Source organism: Zea mays, chromosome 7 (genome assembly GCF_902167145.1).
Source record: "Zea mays cultivar B73 chromosome 7, Zm-B73-REFERENCE-NAM-5.0, whole genome shotgun sequence".
Lineage (NCBI taxonomy): Eukaryota > Viridiplantae > Streptophyta > Magnoliopsida > Poales > Poaceae > Zea > Zea mays.
The window spans coordinates 136,302,469-136,321,657 of record NC_050102.1 but is presented as its reverse complement, the minus strand read 5'-3'; the positions used below and the strand labels follow the sequence as shown (position 1 = coordinate 136,321,657).

Below are 19,189 nucleotides of genomic sequence, written 5' to 3'. Positions count from 1 at the left end.
AGTTAGCACAAATAATGCCAAGTGGCTAGAGAGGAGTCTCAACAAAACACAATAACCACAAGAGATCAATCACAGAGATGGCATAGTGGTTTATCCCGTGGTTCGGCCAAGACCAACGCTTGCCTACTCCACGTTGTGGCGTCCCAATGGACGAGGGTTGCAATCAACCCCTCTCAAGCGATCCAAAGACCCACTTGAATACCACGGTGTTTTGCTTGCTTTACTATATCCTGTTTGCGAGGAATCTCCACACTTTGGAGCCTCTCGCCCTTACACTTAAAGTTCACAAAGAAGCACAGAGTAAGGGAGGGATAAGCAACACACTCAAGACAAGAAATCACAGCAACACCACGCACACAAGTCGCAACAAGAGCTCACAACACAACTCAATGAGTTCACAACTCAACTAGAGCTCTAATTGCTATCGCAAGGAATCAAAAGCGCGGAATCGATGTCTTAGTGCTTAGGAATGCTTAGAGAATGCTTGGTGTACTCCTCCATGCGCCTAGGGGTCCCTTTTATAGCCCCAAGGCGCACCGGACAGTCCAGTGCACCACCGGACATTGTCCGGTGCGGATTTCTTTCCTTCTCTGGCGAAGCCGACCGTTGGCGCCTGGGAGCCGTTGGCGCACCGGACACTGTCCGGTGCACACCGGACAGTCTGGTGCTCCCTCCCGACCGTTGGCTCGGCCACGTGTCTTGCGCAGATCGCGCAGCCGACCGTTGGCCCGGCCGACCGTTGGCCCGGCCGACCGTTGGCTCACCGGACAGTCCGGTGCACACCAGACAGTCCGGTGAATTATAGCCGTACGCCGCCGATGAAATCCCGAGAGCAGCGAGTTCGCACGAGCCAGCCTGGCGCACCGGACACTGTCCGATGCACCACCGGACACTGTCCGGTGCACCCAGACTGAGCAGAGTCTTGGCTGCTCGAGCCAAGGCATTTCCAATTGTCCTTTTCCTGTTTCCAGCACTTAGACACAATACATTAGTCTCTAAAACAATGTACTAAGTCTGAGAAACATACCTTTTGACATGATTTGCACTTTGTCCACCACATTGCATAGATCAACACAAAAGCACTTGCGTTGGCACTCAATCACCAAAATACTTAGAAATGACCCAAGGGCACATTTCCCTTTCAACAGTGTACAGTGCCTGTCCGGTGCGGCACCGACTGTCCGGTGCACCAAGTTGTCAGAGCTCCAACGGTCGAAACCGTCAGAACCCTAACAGTTGGGTGACGTGGCTGGCGCACCGGACTGTCCGGTGCGCCCATCGACAGCAGCCCAACCCCAACAGTTGGTTTGGTGGTTGGGGCTATAAATACCCCCAACCACCACCATTCATGGCATCCAAGTTTTTAGCCATTTGCATTCAATACAAGAGCTCTAGACTTCACTCCAAGACACAAACAAGAGATCAAATCCTCTTCCAAGTCCAAAATCACTCCAAACACTTAGTGACTAGTGAGAGAGAGATTTTCGTGTTCATTTGAGTTCTTGTCGCTTGGATCGCTTTTCTTCTTCTCCATTCTTGTTCTCAACACATTTGTAATCAAAGCAAGAGACACCAAGTTGTGGTGGTCCTTGTGGGGTCTAAGTGACCCATTTGATTGAGGAGAAAAGCTCACTTAGTCTAGGTGACCGTTTGAGAGAGGGAAAGGGTTGAAAGAGACCTGGTCTTTGTGACCACCTCAACGGGGAGTAAGTTTGCAAGAACCGAACCTCGGTAAAACAAATTACCGTGTCATCCGCTTTCATTTGTTTGTGATTTGTTTTCGCCCTCTCTAACGGACTTGGTTTTATTTCTAACGCTAACTCGGCTTGTAGTTGTGCTTAAAGTCTATAGATTTCAGATTTGCCTATTCACCCCCATCTAGGCGACTTTCACTAGGGAGTACTATGGTTGTTGTCCTTAGCCTTCTTCGTAGTTATAGGTGTACATTTGGTCATGCCTCGTGGGCTGGACTGAAGCACAAAAAAGCACGACACATGTATGACACGATCTGAAATATTTTATTGTCAGGCTAGCTCGAGCCGAGTTTAGGCCGAGATCGTGTACCCATGGGCTGGCACGTGCACGTGTCGTTTAAGGTTGGCACGAAACCTTGAGATGATGCTACTTAGATGTTTTTTGCAGCCTTGAATTACAGTATGTAATGTAATTTTACTTTATTATGAACATTAGATAATGAACTGAACTTTCAATTTTTGTATGAAGCTGATTATACTCTTTTTTCTTATAATAGAAGGAAACTGAACTTTCAATTTTTGTATGAAGCTGATTATACTCTTTTTTCTTATAATAGAAGGATTTTTTAAACGAGTTAGTCATTGCATAACTCTAGTAAATTAATATAAATATTATTTTTTAATTTATTTGTCATATCATTTTTTATTGAACTTGTTTTGAATTTTAGGCTCTAATGTGAATTTTAGGTCAGAAATTGATTTTTCGTCCAGAAATTAAATTTCGGGTTTTTTATAATTTCGAGACGTTTAAAATAAACACGACACCTTTAAACAATTATGTGCTAATAAACACGACACCTTTAAACGATTACGTGCCAGACTGTGATTCAAAGGTTAAGCCCATGAGTCGGTCCGATACGATCCTAAATAAATACAGACGGAGTCAGACCGGACAATCCGAATGGAGTACTACACGGCTATGAAAGCCCAAAGGTGTCGTCACGTTTGTAAGGTTTTCCATGGTGGCCTTTGGGTCAACTGTTAACCGCTACTCCATCTCCATCGGTCATCAAAATATTAGCTAAAGGGTGTTTAGTTTCTAGAAAAATTAGTCTCTCTATTTTATTTTATTTTAGTTTCTAAATTACTAAATATGTAAAAAAATAGAGTTTTAGTTTCCACATTTGTTGATTTAGATATTAAAATAAAATAGATGGACTAAAAATTAGTCACTAGAAACCAAACATCCTCATAGTAGCGTCTAGGGCAAAGTATTGTAGCCATTGTTAACTGTAACCACTTTTCTCAGCAATTGCTAGTAGTACCTGGTACTCGTTCCTCAACAATGGAGTAGCTAGTATACTGGCACCTCCAGTTTACGGTATTTGACAGTAACCCCACACAAAGTACTGTTCCCAAAAGGTGAGGTTACTACATGCTACAGCTAATGTACTCCTGTCTCCTCAAGGCAGCTCCATACAGCAAAAGCAGGTTAGCTGTCTAGGAATACATCTCCACGCAGCAACTTGGATCAGCGTTCCTTTCGCTGCTGTGGCAGTGTTTGCCACACAAAAGGGCCGTACCTGTATATACACAAAACACATTGTGGTCGTATCTGGGAAGACCAAGTTCGGCCTCAGGGAGACGATCCTTCACTGGGAACGACCGTATGCGATCCTCCTGCGGAGCCGCTCCTGTCTCTGAACAGACTCCCATTGGCGAGCTTCCAAGAAGGCAGAATAGCTCAAGCTGGTTGCCTCAGGGACTAGTTGACTCTGCATCCTGTACTCCCTCAGCAGACTCCTTTGGTATTCGCATGCGAAGTAGTCAGTGTTTCCTAGCGATTCAGCAATGATTCTGTTTTCATACAGAGTTTGCCCCAGACGAGCGAACAAACAGTTGCTCGAGATTCTGCCCATTGGTGAAGGAATGCGGCCTGGAGCGCCCAAAGCATTCGTCAGCGATGACCCTGGAGTGCTGAGCAGTGAACGGGCAGTGCTCCCTTGATGAGAATAGATGCCAACGAAGTTTAGTGGCATACCTGGCTGCCTTTGATCAACTACATGAGATGGCGCAGTCATGGGCACAGGAACTATGTAATCTCGTGGAACAAACTGTAGCCCGGACCATGGCTGAACAAGTGAAAGAGGACGACATGGCCTTGTGTCGCCTCCAATGGATGAGATTGGTCCAGCCCTTCTCCCATTCTGTTTCTTCGAGCTTCCAATTCTGAACTTGAATGTGGAACAGGTACCTAGCGGGAAAGGTTTGTCACAATTTGGACCAGCTCCTTTCTTCTGGTGATAACCGGGATAGTCTGCCTTTTGGAAACTAACTTTCTCGACCAACACAAGAGAAAACTCAGCTGCTAGATGCTTAAGACCCCACTTTTCGTACCACTTTCCTCTCTTGTGACTAACATGGATTTCACCATAAGGCCGAAGTAGGCGGCGTGCATTACAGAAAAATTCCCTCACCAGCTTCTTGTGCGAGCTAAAAAGGAAAAAGCAGATGATCAATAAGAATCTAGATATATTACTGGAGAAAAAACAATAAGAATCCAGATACAAAACATAAGGCTGCTAAATGAAGACACGATAAATTTTGTTGTTTCCTAAAAGCAACTGCCATGACAAAATAAACCATCTGGACAGACCTGTCCATATTATTTCATATAATCATGTGTAGAAAAAACATGGGGGGTTGCATAGTCGCCCCTACTTGGGGATGCAACTCCTTTTTATCCCTATTTTTTAAAGTTTGCGAGTATGTCCCTCCCTTTTTGTTCTCAGCATTTAACGATATTAATTCAGCCCGCAAAAAAACATTTATAACATTGCAATTGCTTCTCCTTTTATCAAATGTTTGCAAATATGCCCCACATTGATATGAAAGCTTGGAATATAATTGTCACATAAATTTTGAAAAATTAATATTGCATCTTTGAATATTAAAATAATTTGAAATTGATGAAAATAAATTGAATTCGACATTAGATTTTGATAAAATTGGAAATATTTTAATTATAGTTTTGAAAATATTCTAATTATATTTTGACACCATTGTAAAATATTTTCAAAGTATAACCAAAATGTTATCAAAATTTAATGACAAATTAAAATTATTTTCATCAATTTTGAAATATTTTTAAATTCAAAGTTAAAATGTCGATTTTCAAAATTTATGGTGAGATTTATGTCACAATTATATTCCAAACTTTCGTATCAAAGTGGAGGTAAATTCATAAATAATTGATAAAGCAATGGTGTAAGGGTATGGGCATTTTTTTTTGCAGCCTGGATTAACACCGTGAAGTGTTGATAATGAAATAGGGGCAAATTGCCTGTTCGCTTTTTTTAAAAAGAGCATACGTGCAAACTTAAAAAAAATAGGGGTAAGAACCGAGTTGCATGCCCAAGTAGGGGCAGCCATGCAATTCCCCCAAACTTCTACTGACACATACTAGGATAATTTTCTAGTGTCGGAAAAAAAACTATCATAAAATACTTCAAAGAAAACCCATGTGCAACAGTTCATGAAACAACAATGTTTTTGTTATGTATGGCCAAGCCTATGTTAGGCGCAATAGGGCCAAGGCTGCCCAGGTGGGGGCCAAGGCCCAATAGCTAATAGATCAGCTCTATCTAGTTAGTTATACTTATCCAAAGTTAGTAGATAGACTTAGATCAGCTCTATCTAGATAGTTATACTTATCCAAAGTTAGTAGATAAACTTGAGATAGCTCTATATATAGATCTGTAAACTTTGGAATAAAGATAAGCAGAATTCCAATCTATTCTGGCTTCCCAGAGGGAGCCAGAGTCTCCTGTGATCTTCTCCCTGCGCGCGACCCAGCCAGGATCACGACGGCGCCTCAGCGCCGCCGCCCTGGTCGCACCAAATCCCCACCCTACAATCTGCGCAATCTGCCCGGTAAAATCCGTAGTTCTACCAGTTTTTTTTCTTAGCTTATTCTTCTTGGAAGTTTTAAAGCATAAACATTTTCTTGCTTATGAACCATGTAGGAAAAATATAACCTCTGCAACTTATCCTTGAATGCATATGTAAGATGTTTCATATTCTTAATGCAAGCATAAGAACTTGAAGTTCATCTAAAAACAAGTTTATTAGAAGTGACAAGTGGTAGCCAAGATGGAAACTGAAAATGGGACAATTTGATTGAGATTCTATCCAAGGTTAGCTCGGCCTATAGGTGTAGTACTACAACAACAAAGCCTTTTATTCACAAGCAATTTGGGGTAGGCTAAAGTTGAAACCTAATAGAAGCCTCAGGCTATAGGTGTACTAAACAAAAAAAACATAACTTTTCATATAAAGATATAACCAAATGAATATTAACAACAACAAAAAATCATGATACGATCAATACACAGGATCAACAATAATAAGTTTACGAACACATGATTTAAAAATGATCAAGTGCAAAAGAGAAAAGAAGATAGCACAATTACTTGATCATGTGCACCTCATGTTCTTTTCCTTTGAAGCCAGAATGAGGAAAGTTATAGATAATCCGATCAAACCGTCTGTTTTTCAGGTCAATCTGCAACTTCATTGTCTTCACGTCAATGCCATGCAAAACAGTAGCTCCCAAACTTTTCAGGGCTGTTATATTAGACTTCGCTCTGCAGAATTTGTTGCCCAGTGCCTCTGTAAAAGAGGATTGCCCACAAGATATAGAGAGAAAATAGATAAGTACAACTAAAAAGGATCAAAATAGGACATAAGTTATCCCCTTGATATAAGGTAAGTGGGACAGCTTAGCGCTACATGTGTCTTGAACCAAAAAGACTGAAGCAAATAGGAAATTCAGATACTACATACAAATTTTCTGGGACAATTTTATTAGGTAGCTTGATATACGATTATCGATGTCAGTGGGTGGTTGAGTGAGTGCATGCGTGAACAGGGGCTTTTAAGGCACAATACCACAATGATGCAGCTGTAATCTATAAAGACAAAAACACTGTAGAAGAAGTAGAAGCCGTTACGTATTAAAGCCAAGCGAACAGTATGATTGTTCTAGCTAGCTATTTTCTTTAGTTTTCTTTCCAGTCTGGTTAAAAAGCAATTGATTTGCTCATTTTGCCCGATTATTAAACTTGATGAAGAGAAGTTGTCGATACATTGTGTTGGAGGTTAACAATGTGCAAACAACTGGCAATGTGCTTCAAACATCTAGTCATAGAAGAAGTCTACACGTCAAAGATAAAATGAAGTGACAAAAACTAGACATTTTCATCTGCACAATAAACATGTCTCAAGACATATTTCATGGTAGATTTAATAAACCTAAATTTATGATGTAGATGTGGTGCATTTGACAACATTGAAAGTCCAACTATGTAAAAGGCAGAAAAAGAAATAAGAAAGTCTAACTAGCTCAATAGGTATGTTCTTCAGTAAATACTTATACTGCTCCGTTCCAAAATGTAGGTCTTAGTTTCGTCCTAAATCGAACTTCTTTATTTTGATCGAGATATAGAAAAAATATTAACAACTACAATATCAAACAAATGAAATCTCAAGACATATTTCATGGTAGATTTAATAAACCTAAATTTATGATGTAGATGTGGTGCATTTTTCTATAAACTAGGTCAGAGTACCTAGTACTAGTAGTATGAAACAATATGCATGAGTATGGCACTGAAGTCTGGAGCACCATCACTGATTAGAGAAGTTAACAAAAGGGTTTTTAGGGGTTTTTTCAGAGAAGAGGCACCGATTTTTAGTTAATTTTCCCAATAGCAAGAAGTCCATTTTCAAGAATAAATAATGCACTGCGATGTTCAAGGGCGTCCCACAAATCCATAGTCCTAGCTCTTCCAGAAATCAGAATCATGTTACAATTGCAATGTCGTTTCCATCACCCACTGTAATGGCACCCACGACCCATTTCAAGATAACCTTGATCCCAATGGAGCAAATGCGTCCAATCCACATATAACCAATGCCATATCCGAATCGTGGAATCAGCAGTTCCATGTGTTTCCGTGTCCAATGCACAAAGGGACGAAAAGAGCATCACCCATTACCACTAATGCCGAGCAATAAGGGAGCCACATTTACGAGGCACGAGAGAGCGAAAGCGGACGAACCGTAGGTGTCGAGCGACGTGGCGACGAGGTTGGCCCCGGAGCCAAACCCTGTGGCCAGCGCCAGTGAGAACGAAAAATCCCCGTCGCCGACGAGCAGTATGCTCTGCGTAGAAGAGTATTGCCCTAGCCACTTCTCTTCCTCCTCGTCAGCTTCCGGTGCCCCCTCCACTACCCGCATTCCCAACACCCCTTCCTCTGCAGGCCCCGCTCCCTCCCTCGATCCGCCGCCGTTCGCCGCCGGCGCCGAGTCGTGCCCTACCGCTGGTGAAGTGGTGAGGCTGCCCCGAACGCCATGAACTCTTGTGGGTAGAGTGGTAGACTGGTAGTGGACGATGCACGGAGAGTCGGAGTCCAAGCGTCGCAGTGCATTCAAAACCTTCTCTTGGACGACTCGGTTGAGGGGCCCCCACAAGGCGGATGAGCCCGACGAATTACAGTCTCCGTGGCCCGTGTTCCGCTCCTTGTTGGGCCATGGGCCATGGCGCATGGAGGCGTGGAGCAACCAACCATCACCTCGCTAATGTTTAACTTTCATGACGAAACTTAGTTAACTTATATGACAACTATTTTGTTTGGGAAATTATTAGGTGTACTAGGTACATACCCGTGCGTTGCAACGGGATTTAAAAATTAGTATAAAATATAGATATATAGTTTAGTAATTAGTATAAAATATAGATATATAGTTTAGTTGATGTTTGATTGTAGTGAACAAAAGTAGCCACGTGATAGAATGTTTTATAATTACTTGTGTCAATAGAGGAAACTTTTTTATTGATACATATAGGTACATACCCGTGGTGGAGGGAGTTGATGTGCCGCTGCTGGACTTCTCCACCGCCATTGGAAGGGTGGCCACTTGTGTGCCTATAATTTTAGCTTAGGTTATGTCATGCCAAGACTCTTAACATAATAACTCCTCAAATATTCGGTAAACAATTATTACATTTGCTGAGCGATTCAAACAACAGAATACCAAAAACACAAGGCATCAGCAATCAACAATGTATCCAAGACCAAAGAGGAAAGGCATTAAACCTATTTAAAACCAATTTGAAGTATGTACTGTTATATATATTTTGTATAGTGATGAGCATCAGCAATCAACAATGAAATCTGAAACAATTACCAAACATGACTACATCAGTGACTGTACATCAGTTTGTTAACACTGCATTTCTTTTCTACACTATAGTCTGTACAATTGTACATCAACCAGCAAGCGGTTCACATAAATACATAAAATGACTTCACATCTCGTTTTCATCCATATCTACAGACCACCCAAATGCTGTCATTGTTTCTTCTCCGAGAAAAAAAGTTGACGACCTGTAGTTCTTTTCCTGATCGCTGGTCATACATATAGGACAAATTGAGCTATCGTTAATGGACTTAAAGATATTTTGGAGGCTCATAAGGGCCAAAACAAAACACAAATTCTCCTAGGGTTCAAAAGCGACACTAAACACACGCTTCAGTGGGCTCAAGCGCTAAGAGGACAGGTCACGGGTAACGCTCACTTTGGGGCATAAGCGCTCCCAAAGCGGTGCAACCGCCTTGGTGGAGCAGCGGCTGCTGGCTCCCGCTGCCCTCAGGCCGCACAGGCGCATCCGCCGTGGCCGGGCTCCGTTTACGATCCATCAGAGGCGGGAGGAGATAGAGGAACACAGGCAGCCACGCAGGGTCACCGGCTGGTGTGCGGATGACTGGAGGTGATGGTGTGAGGCGGGAGGGGAAGCCACTGACAGTAACCGCCGACATCACCCAAATCCCAAGCCTAGAACCCGCAGGTAACCAAATCTGAGAGCAATTCAGCTCGATCCGAGCACGCCAGAAGCCGACGACCCATACACAGTGCCGTGCAGGCGTGCAACCCACGCCCACTATAGATCGCGCGAAACCGAGCAGCGGGATCTAGGCGCAAGCGATGCGGGCGGGAGAGGAAGGGGGAGGCGCGGACCTTGCGAACATAGCCGTACTCGCTCTCCTTCTCGGAGTCCTCGAAGGTGGTGACGCGGTCGCTGTACGCCATGGCCGCCGGCGGGAGAAGGGTCGTCGGCGTCGGCCTGGGTCGGATCGCGGAGAGCATCACGACAGGGAGCGATCAGGTTGGCACTGGTGGTCATCGGATCCTTCTCGCCGCCCGATAGGATGTCGCGCGCCTGCACGCGCGGAGTCGCGGACGGGAGGGCGGCCGCGACGGGATTGCAGGGAGGGCGGTTCGCGGGATTGCAGGGAGGGCGGTTCGCGGGATTGCGGGCAGCCGGCGGGGTTTGCGGCGTGCGGGATTGCGGGCGGCCGCGGCGGGATTGCGGGCGGACGGGCGTAGAGCGGGCGTAGAGGCGGGGGCAGTCTACAATAGGTTCTTAATAGTTAGTAGAGATATGTTCCATATGTTTCGTTACCCGCGTGAGCTCAACTAGGCTCTCCATATACAATGACCAGACCTCATCTTGTGTTTGCTTGTCTATACGGAACAAATAGAGCCCTGATGTGCTGGTGCAATCAAAGTCAAATTATGTAGCTTTTCTTGCATCCTCATATATGCAATCCGAGTACGTACCCAACCAGTCAGGCTGCAACTAGCCAGGCGCTAGACGCTCGTACAACCAATTACATGGGTTGTGAATGAATGAAAACGAGTTTTGGGAGAAATGACAACCACTACTTTATTTAATGTGTTGATTATATATATATATATATATATATATATATATATATATATATATATATATATATATATATATATATATATAAGTGAAGGGTGTAAGCAATGTTTTAAATAGCAGGCTAAGGGGTTTAGCGGCGTGCTTCTCAAAAGTGCAAATAACGGGTTATATCGGGATATAGCGGGCTATATGAGGTTATAACACGCTGCTTGTCGGGGACCATAATTAGGGGTACCCTCAAGGCTCCTAATTCTCAGCTGGTAACCCCCATCAGCATAAAGCTGCAAAGGCCTGATGGGTGCGATTAAGTCAGGGATCAGTCCATTCGAGCGACTCGATCACGCCTCGCCCCGAGCCTAGCCTCGGACAAGGGCAGCCGACCCCGGAGGATTTCCGTCTCGCCCGAGGCCCCCCTCCAACGGCGAACATATTTCCGGCTCGCCCGAGGCCCTGCCTTCGCTAAGAAGCAACCCTGACTAAATCGTCGCACCGACCGACCAAATCACAGGAGCATTTAATGCAAAAGTGGCCTGACACCTTTATCCTGACGCGCGCCCCCCGGCCGACAGAGCCGAAGTGACCGTCGCCACTTCGCCGCTCCACTGACCGGCCTGACAGAAGGACAGCGCCGCCTGCGCCACTCCGACTGCGGTGCCACTTGACAGAGTGAGACTGACAGGAAGTCAGGCCCTGCCGAAGGCACCATAGGAAGCTCCACTTCGCCCGACCCAGGGCTCGGACTCGGGCTCAGCCCCGGAAGACGACGAACTCCGCTCCGCCCGACCCAGGGCTCGGACTCGGGCTCAGCCCCGGAAGACGGCGAACTCCGCTCCGCCCGACCCAGGGCTCGGACTCGGGCTAAGTCCCGGAAGACGGCGAACTCCGCTCCGCCCGACCCAGGGCTCGGACTTGGGCTCAGCCCCAGAAGACGACGAACTCCGCTCCGCCCGACCCAGGGCTCGGACTTGGGCTCAGCCCTAGAAGACGACGAACTCCGCTCCGCCCAACCCAGGGCTTAGACTTGGGCTCAGCCCTAGAAGACGACGAACTCCGCCTCGCCCGACCCAGGGGCCCGGACTCGACCTCGGCCACGGAAGACAGACTCGACCTCGGCTTCGGAGGAGCCTCCACATCGCCCAACCTAGGGCGCAGACCAGCCACGTCAACAGGAGGCGCCATCATCACCCTACCCGAGCTGACTCGGGCCGCAGGGAACAAGACCGGTGTCCCATCTGGCTCGCTCCGCCAGATAGGCAATGATGGCGCCTCGCATACTCTGTGACGACGGCGGCTCTCAGCCCCCTTACGGAAGCAAGAGGACGTCAGCAAGGACTCGACCGCTCCGACAGCTGTCCCTCCGCCAGGCTCCATCGCTCCTCCGACGGCCACGACATCACACCAGCTGGGTGCCAAAATCTCTCCGGCTGCCACAACGGCATGTACTTAGGGCGCTAGCTCTCCTCCGCTAGACACGTAGCACTCTGCTACACCCCCCATTGTACACCTGGATCCTCTCCTTACGCCTATAAAAGGAAGGACCAGGGCCCTCTTAGAGAGGGTTGGCCGCGCGGGGACGAGGACGAGACAGGCGCTCGCTTGGAGCCGCTCGCTCCCTCTCCCGCGTGGACGCTTGTAACCCCCTACTGCAAGCGCACCCGACCTGGGCGCGGGACGAACACGAAGGCCGCGGGATTCCCACCTCTCTCACGCCGGTCTCCGGCCGCCTCGCTCTCCCCCCTTCGCGCTCGACCCATCTGGGCTGGGGCACGCGGCGACATTCACTCGTCGGCCCAGGGACCCGCCGGTCTCGAAACGCCGACAGTTGGCGCGCCAGGTAGGGGCCTGCTGCGTGTTGACGAACAGCTTCCCGTCAAGCTCCAGATGGGCAGTCTCCAGCAACCTCTCCAACCCGGGACGATGCTCCGTTTTGGGAGTCTTGAGTTCATGTCCCTCGACGGCAGCTACGACATGATACTCCTTCCACCGCCGCGCGACAACGACAATGGCGGCCGACAGCCCGCCCGCCGGCGGCAGAATCGACGACGTCTTCCCCGCGTGGTGGAAGAACAACCTTCGAGCTCATCCTGCCCTTTCCCCCGTCGACGGAGGGGAAGGCAGGGCGACCAAGGCCAAGAAGGAGGCATCACCTCGTCGGCTGTCGAGCGAGTCGACAGCGCCGGCACCCCAACGAGGGGCGCACCGGGTATCGACTTCGCGCTTGAGACAAAGACGAGCGCCGTCTCCCCGCGACGCGCCAATCCTGAGCAAGCGGACGACGCCAGCGCGCTCGCGAAAAGCTTGCTGGACGTCACCCTCGTACCTGAGACGACGGTGCAGTCAGTCCCCGACGTGACTTTATCGCCGCTCGTCGACCAAGAGGAACCGACCGATTCCCATCCCACGTCATTTGGATTCAGCCTCAACCCACCTAGCGACCTCGCTTTGGCGGGCGCTCTCGTAGAGGTGAGTCCAAACCCTCTGGGGTTTCGCATGCGGTCGCCTTGGGACCGGCTGACGGACGTCTCGACCTACGGGCCCTCTGGGTCCGAGGAAGACGACGAGCCCAACATCTGTTGGGATTTCTCTGGACTTGGCAACCCTAGTGCCATGCGGGACTTCATGACCGCATGTGACTACTGCCTCTTCGACTGTTCCGACGGTAGCCGCAGCCTCGGCGACGAGGACTGCGGCCCAAGCCGCGAATGTTTCCACGTCGATCTAGGGGGTCCCTCCGAAGGCAATCATCTCGGCATGCCAGAGGACGGTGATCTCCCTAGGCCGGTGCCCCACGTTGACATCCCACGGGAGCTAGCTGTGGTCCCCGTTCAGGCGGGGGGCCATGACCCACAGCTCGAGCAAATCCGCGGGGTGCAGGCTAGGCTCGACGAGGGGGCAGGAGCGCTTGAGCCGATCCGCCGGGACGTCGGGCAGGCATGGGCGGGCCAACCCCCGGCCGGAGAAATACGTCATCTGCCCCAGGGTTTCCAGCACCACGTCGCCGACGACGTCAGGGTCAGGCCACCACCCGCATCTAGTGGGGTCAGCCAGAACCTGGCTGCAGTAGCGATGCTTCTCCGCGCGATGCCGGAGCCATCAACCACCGAGGGCCGGCGAATCCAGGGGGAGCTCAAGAATCTCCTGGAAGGCGCCGCGGTCCGACGGGCCGAGAGCTCTGCCTCCCGAAGGCAGGGGTACCCCTCGGAACCTCATGCCGCGACTTCCCGATTCATGCGGGAAGCCTCGGTCTACACCGGGCGCACGCGCAACACCGCGCCTGCGGCCCCGGGCCGCCTCGGCAACGAGCACCATCACCGCGACCGTCGGGCCCACCTCGACAAGAGGGTGCGCCGAGGCTACCACCCCAGGTGTGGGGGACGCTACGACAGCGGGGAGGATCGGAGTCCCTCGCCCGAACCACCCGGTCCGCAGGCCTTCAGCCGGGCCATCCGACGGGCACCGTTCCCAACCCGGTTCCGACCCCCGACTACTATCACAAAGTACTCGGGGGAGACGAGACCGGAACTGTGGCTCGCGGACTACCGTCTGGCCTGCCAACTGGGTGGAACGGACAATGACAACCTCATCATCCGCAACCTCCCCCTGTTCCTCTCCGACACCGCTCGCGCCTGGTTGGAGCACCTGCCTCCGGGGCAGATCTCCAACTGGGACGACCTAGTCCAAGCTTTCGCCGGCAATTTCCAGGGCACGTACGTGCGCCCCGGGAATTCCTGGGACCTCCGAAGCTACCGGCAGCAGCCGGGAGAGTCTCTCTGGGACTACATCCGGCGATTCTCGAAGCAGCGCACCGAGCTGCCCAACATCACCGACTCGGATGTCATCGGCGCGTTCCTCGCCGGCACCACCTGCCGCGACCTAGTGAGCAAGTTGGGTCGCAAGACCCCCACCAGGGCGAGCGAGCTGTTGAACATCGCCACCAAGTTCGCCTCCGGCCAGGAAGCGGTCGAGGCCATCTTCCGAAAGGACAAGCAGCCCCAGGGCCGCCCATCGGAAGATGCTCCCGAGGCGTCGACTCAGCGCGGCGCAAAGAAGAAAGGCAAGAAGAAGTCGCAAGCGAAACGCGACGCCGCCAACGCGGACCTTGTCGCCGCCGCCGAGTACAAGAACCCTCGGAAACCCCCCGGAGGTGCCAACCTCTTCGACAAGATGCTCAAGGAGCCATGCCCCTATCACCAGGGGCCCGTCAAGCACACCCTTGAGGAGTGCGTCATGCTTCGGCGCCACTTCCACAGGGCCGGGCATCCCGCGGAGGGTGGCAGGGCCCGCGACGACGACAAGAAGGAAGATCACCAAGCAGGAGAGTTCCCCGAGGTCCGCGACTGCTTCATGATCTACGGTGGGCAAGCGGCAAATGCCTCGGCTCGGCACCGCAAGCAAGAGCGCCGGGAGGTCTGCTCGGTGAAGGTGGCGGCGCCAGTCTACCTAGACTGGTCCGACAAGCCCATCACCTTCGACCAAGCCGACCACCCCGACCACGTGTCGAGCCCGGGGAAATACCCGCTCGTCGTCGACCCCGTCATCGGCGACGTCAGGCTCACCAAGGTCCTTATGGACGGAGGCAGCAGCCTCAACATCATCTACGCCGAGACCCTCGGGCTCCTGCGTGTCGATCTGTCCTCCGTCCGGGCAGGTGCTGCGCCCTTCCATGGGATCATTCCCGGGAAGCGCGTCCAGCCCCTCGGACAACTCGACCTTCCCGTCTGCTTCGGAACACCCTCCAACTTCCGAAGGGAGACCCTGACGTTCGAGGTGGTCGGGTTCCGGGGAACCTACCACGCGGTACTGGGAAGACCATGCTACGCGAAGTTCATGGCCGTCCCCAACTACACCTACCTGAAGCTCAAGATGCCGGGCCCCAACGGGGTCATCACCGTCGGCCCCACGTACAAACACGCGTTCGAATGCGACGTGGAGTGCGTGGAGTACGCCGAGGCCCTCGCCGAGTCCGAGGCCCTCATCGCCGACTTGGAAAGCCTCTCTAAGGAGGTGCCGACGTGAAACGTCATGCCGGCAACTTCGAGCCAGTGGAGATGGTTAAAGCCGTCCCCCTCGACCCCAGCGGCGACGCCTCCAAGCAGATCCGGATCGGCTCCGGGCTCGATCCCAAATAGGAAGCAATGCTCGTCGACTTTCTCCGCACGAACACCGACGTCTTTGCGTGGAGTCCCTCGGACATGCCCGGCATACCGAGGGATGTCACCGAGCACTCGCTGGACATTCGAGCCGGGGCCCGACCCGTCAAGCAGCCTCTGCGCCGATTCGACGGGGAGGAGCGCAGAACCATAGGCGAGGAGATCCACAAGCTAATGGCGGCGGAGTCCATCAAAGAGGCGAAAGGCGTCAAGCTCAATCCCGAAAAGTGGATCTTCGGGGTGCCCCAGGGCATGGTCTTGGGGTTCATCATCTCCAAGCGGGGCATCGAAGCCAACCCGGAGAAGATCGCGACCATCGCACAACACCTCGAGCCCTTGTTGGGGGCACCCGGGGGCTACACGCACCCCCGGGAAGGGCCGCTTGTCATCGCCAAAGTTCTGAAGCTCGGAACGTACAAGCTGGCCAACAGTCAAGGCGAGGTCTACGGCAACGCTTGGAACATACAACAGCTACGTCGCTTCTACCCTTAAGATGTTTTCAAGTTGTTCGTATACCTCGCTCCCACACAACTCTTAGTCATCAAGGAAGGGTCAGCCTCGCCTCGGCAGAGCCTGACCCTCCCTCGGGGGCTAAAAAGGGGGGAACCCCTCTGCGTTAAGATTGGGGAACCTCTCTGCGTCCAAAATTTTCAATCAAAAAGGCTTTTGCGTTCCCCCGGCTATGTCAGAAGCAGGACCCCAAGGAGCGAACATGGGTGCATGTAAGTGGCAAGGCCGACTGAGCCGAGGGACTCCCATGCCTCCGGGTTAGGGACACCTCACTCGTCACCCGCCACGAAAAGTGACCCCTACTTGGGGAAGCCACCCTGTTACTAACAGGCGAAGCCGGACACGCAAAATAAAAGGAAAAGGAGTACGATTTCATGCAACGGTAACAAAGTGTTCAGGCCTCAGCGGCCGCAGAAAGACACACGCGCATTCAACAGAAACTGTTCCAACAGAGTTAGGCGTCGCCTTGGGAAGGAGCCGTGCCTTCAGCTCCGTCCCCACCTTCGGCAAAGTCCATCTCGGCTTCCGGCGACGGCGCAGGTGGGAGGATCTCCGCCTCAAAGGTGGTCGCTAGCACTGCGCTCGGACCCGCGGCGGCCGCATCGAGCCTCTGGACTTCTGCCAGGGCGGCTTCATCTTCGTCGGGAAGGCAATACCCCTCGCTAACCCGCTCCAGGTCCACAACGTAGTGGGAAGCGAGCACGGCGAAGGCCCGCCTGACGCCGTGGTGTAGCGCCTCGCGGAGTCTGCCGCGCACATGATCGCCCAAGACTTGAAGGCGACTTTGAGGGGAGCTTCCTGAGGGGACGTCGCCGGAGCCAAGGACCCGGTAAATGTCCGAGACGATCTCGGACATGGCCGCGCGGTCGGCCTCCCTCTGCTCGGCCGCCCCGGCAAGCGCCTCGGCAAGCGCCTTGACAGACTCATCAAGGGCGGACTCGAGCTCTGCGAACAGCCAGAAGAAAGATCTCAAACACAAGCAGAGGAAACAAGCAGGAACGAAAACCAGGGATGGCCAAGGCGTACCTCCGGCTCGGGCACGCTGCTCCGAGGCTGCGACCTGGGCTACGGCTAAGTCGGCTGCAAGGGTTTCGGCCCGGCTTTCGGCCTCGGCAGCCCGGCCCCGAGATTGGTCCCGCTCCTCGACGACCCGGTCGAACTCCGACCGCTGTCATTGCGCTTCCGCGCGCGCCGCTGCCGCCTCGGCTCTCAGATCGGTGCAGAGCAACTGAAGGTCTGCTACCTCGGCACCCTGCTGAGAGAGGCGCGCAGTAGCCCCGGCGAGCGAGGTCCTCAGGGATCGCAACGAGCCCCAGACGTCGACCTCGCGGCAGATGAACGACGACTTGGCGGCGCTCCGATCCGTCAGATCCTGAGGGAAGGAAGCGGGGCGTCACGAAAGACACTTTGGTCACAAAAGAAAAAAGGTATGCCTGAAACCGTTACCTGGAGGATTTTGGGGACGTCCCTGCAGAAAACATCCAGCGACGACCGGAGCGACCCCACCGTTGCTTCGGCACACTCGCGGAGCTCATCCCAGAACTGGTCCTCCCGTTCATCGTCGAGAACGAAGACGGGATTCGAGGCCTCACGAGTCCGGAACCGGAGCAACTGGCGCCGACCCTCGGAGCTCCGCCGCACAGCGACGAGGCTGCCGCCCGGCGGAACGGATCGCGTCTCCACGCCCCCTCTTCCGAGGCACCGAGCGCCGACGCATCAGCCGTCTCAACGTCGGCAGCGACCGGTCGCTCTCCGACTGGGACGACGACGACTTCAGTAGCGGCAGGCGCCGGCATGGCCGGCACGTCCGGTGGGCACGGGGCCACGTCCGCGTCAGCCGCCTCCCCTATCACAATGGCCGCCTCAGCAGAAGAGCCAGCCTCAGGAACCCGCTCCACGGCGACTGGTGCCGCCTGAGCCCCCTGCTGTGGAACGCCTTGCGAGAAGGTCGGCTGAACGGCAAGGCCCGGAGCGGCGCTGGCCGCGCAAGCCGGCGCCGTCTTAAGGGCCTTCCAGGGTGCCAGGTCGGTCAGGCCATGGCTCCGCTTGCTGAGGAAAAAAGGAAAATCACGGCCCGGACATATGAATGAAAAGCCAGGACGAAGACATTCCGAGATACTTACCCGCTCCGGGCCATGATCAACCGTGCCTGGGGGGAAGTCTCTTGGATCTCGACCCCCGGAACCGCCGCCAAGGTCCGCTTCGCCGGCAGCTTCGGCACCACCCTTGCTTTGAACGCCCTGGACGCCCGGGGGGCGGATTGCCCAGGCACTGTCACGGCGACCTGAGGGTCGCTCCCTTGCGCTGCCGACGCGGGCGGCGGCTCTCGGGGAGCAGACGCCCCGGCCTGGCTCCCCGGGGTCGCCTCAGCTCCTCCAGCCGAGGGGTCAGGTACCCTCTCGGATTGCCCCCGCCCCTCGGGCCGGGACCCCGGCGTCCCGACTCCGGGGACTGACGGCATCAGCCCGCTCGGGGGCTGGTTTTACGGCTCCTGGCCAAACCCCAAGCCGGGGCTGAGGCCAAGGCGGGCAGCCATGTCATCCTCCTCGTCATCATCTTCATCATCGTCGTCGTCGTCGGGCGTTTCCGGCGACGGCTCCCTCGGGAGCCCCTCCCTCTCCTGCCGGCGACGAAGCTTTTCCAAGGTGTCTCGAGCCCGCCTCCGCTCGCGGGCCCGGGCCTTCTCCGCGTCCTTCTTCTTCTTCTTCTCCTCCGCGGCGACCCGCCACGCTGCTCGGTCCACCGCATCCTGCGGGACCCGTGGCAGGGAAGGCTTGTGCCACCCCACCTCCTGAAGAAGGGGGAAAACCCCAATCGTAAGAACCAGGAGCAACCCGAGGCAAGAGAAAGGAAGAAGCGGACACTCACCAGAGTCACACACCCTTGGTCTGGGCACATCAAAAGCTGGGAGAAGGCGTTGGGGTCCGGCTTCCCCAACGCGACGGACACCCGCCCGTGGAGGACGTCGAAGGGAAGAGGATCAGAGGACATCCGCGAGCCCTCCAAGTCAGCCTTCGGTGTCATCTCCCAAAGCGACAGCCGTC

General features: G+C 52.8%; 1 protein-coding gene and 1 pseudogene across 2 annotated transcripts; both read right to left on the bottom strand.

Moving 5' to 3' along the window:
- Positions 1–3,298, bottom strand: part of LOC103634193 (ATP-dependent 6-phosphofructokinase 2-like) — a 54,693-nt pseudogene extending 51,395 nt beyond the window's left edge.
- On the bottom strand, positions 2,943–8,154 carry LOC100277735 (uncharacterized). Of its 2 annotated transcripts, NM_001151227.2 has the most exons (4): positions 7,817–8,154; positions 6,167–6,365; positions 3,736–4,187; positions 2,973–3,630 (listed from the first exon to the last, which is right to left on the bottom strand). In NM_001151227.2, the coding sequence occupies exons 1-4, from the start codon at positions 7,992–7,994 to the stop codon at positions 3,347–3,349; spliced, it is 1,113 nt and encodes a 370-aa protein (NP_001144699.1). In that variant the 5' UTR covers positions 7,995–8,154; the 3' UTR covers positions 2,973–3,346. The 2 variants fall into 2 exon arrangements, with proteins under 2 accessions (NP_001399071.1, NP_001144699.1); NM_001412142.1 differs by having other exon boundaries at positions 2,943–4,187.
- Positions 8,155–19,189: the final 11,035 nt, after the last annotated feature.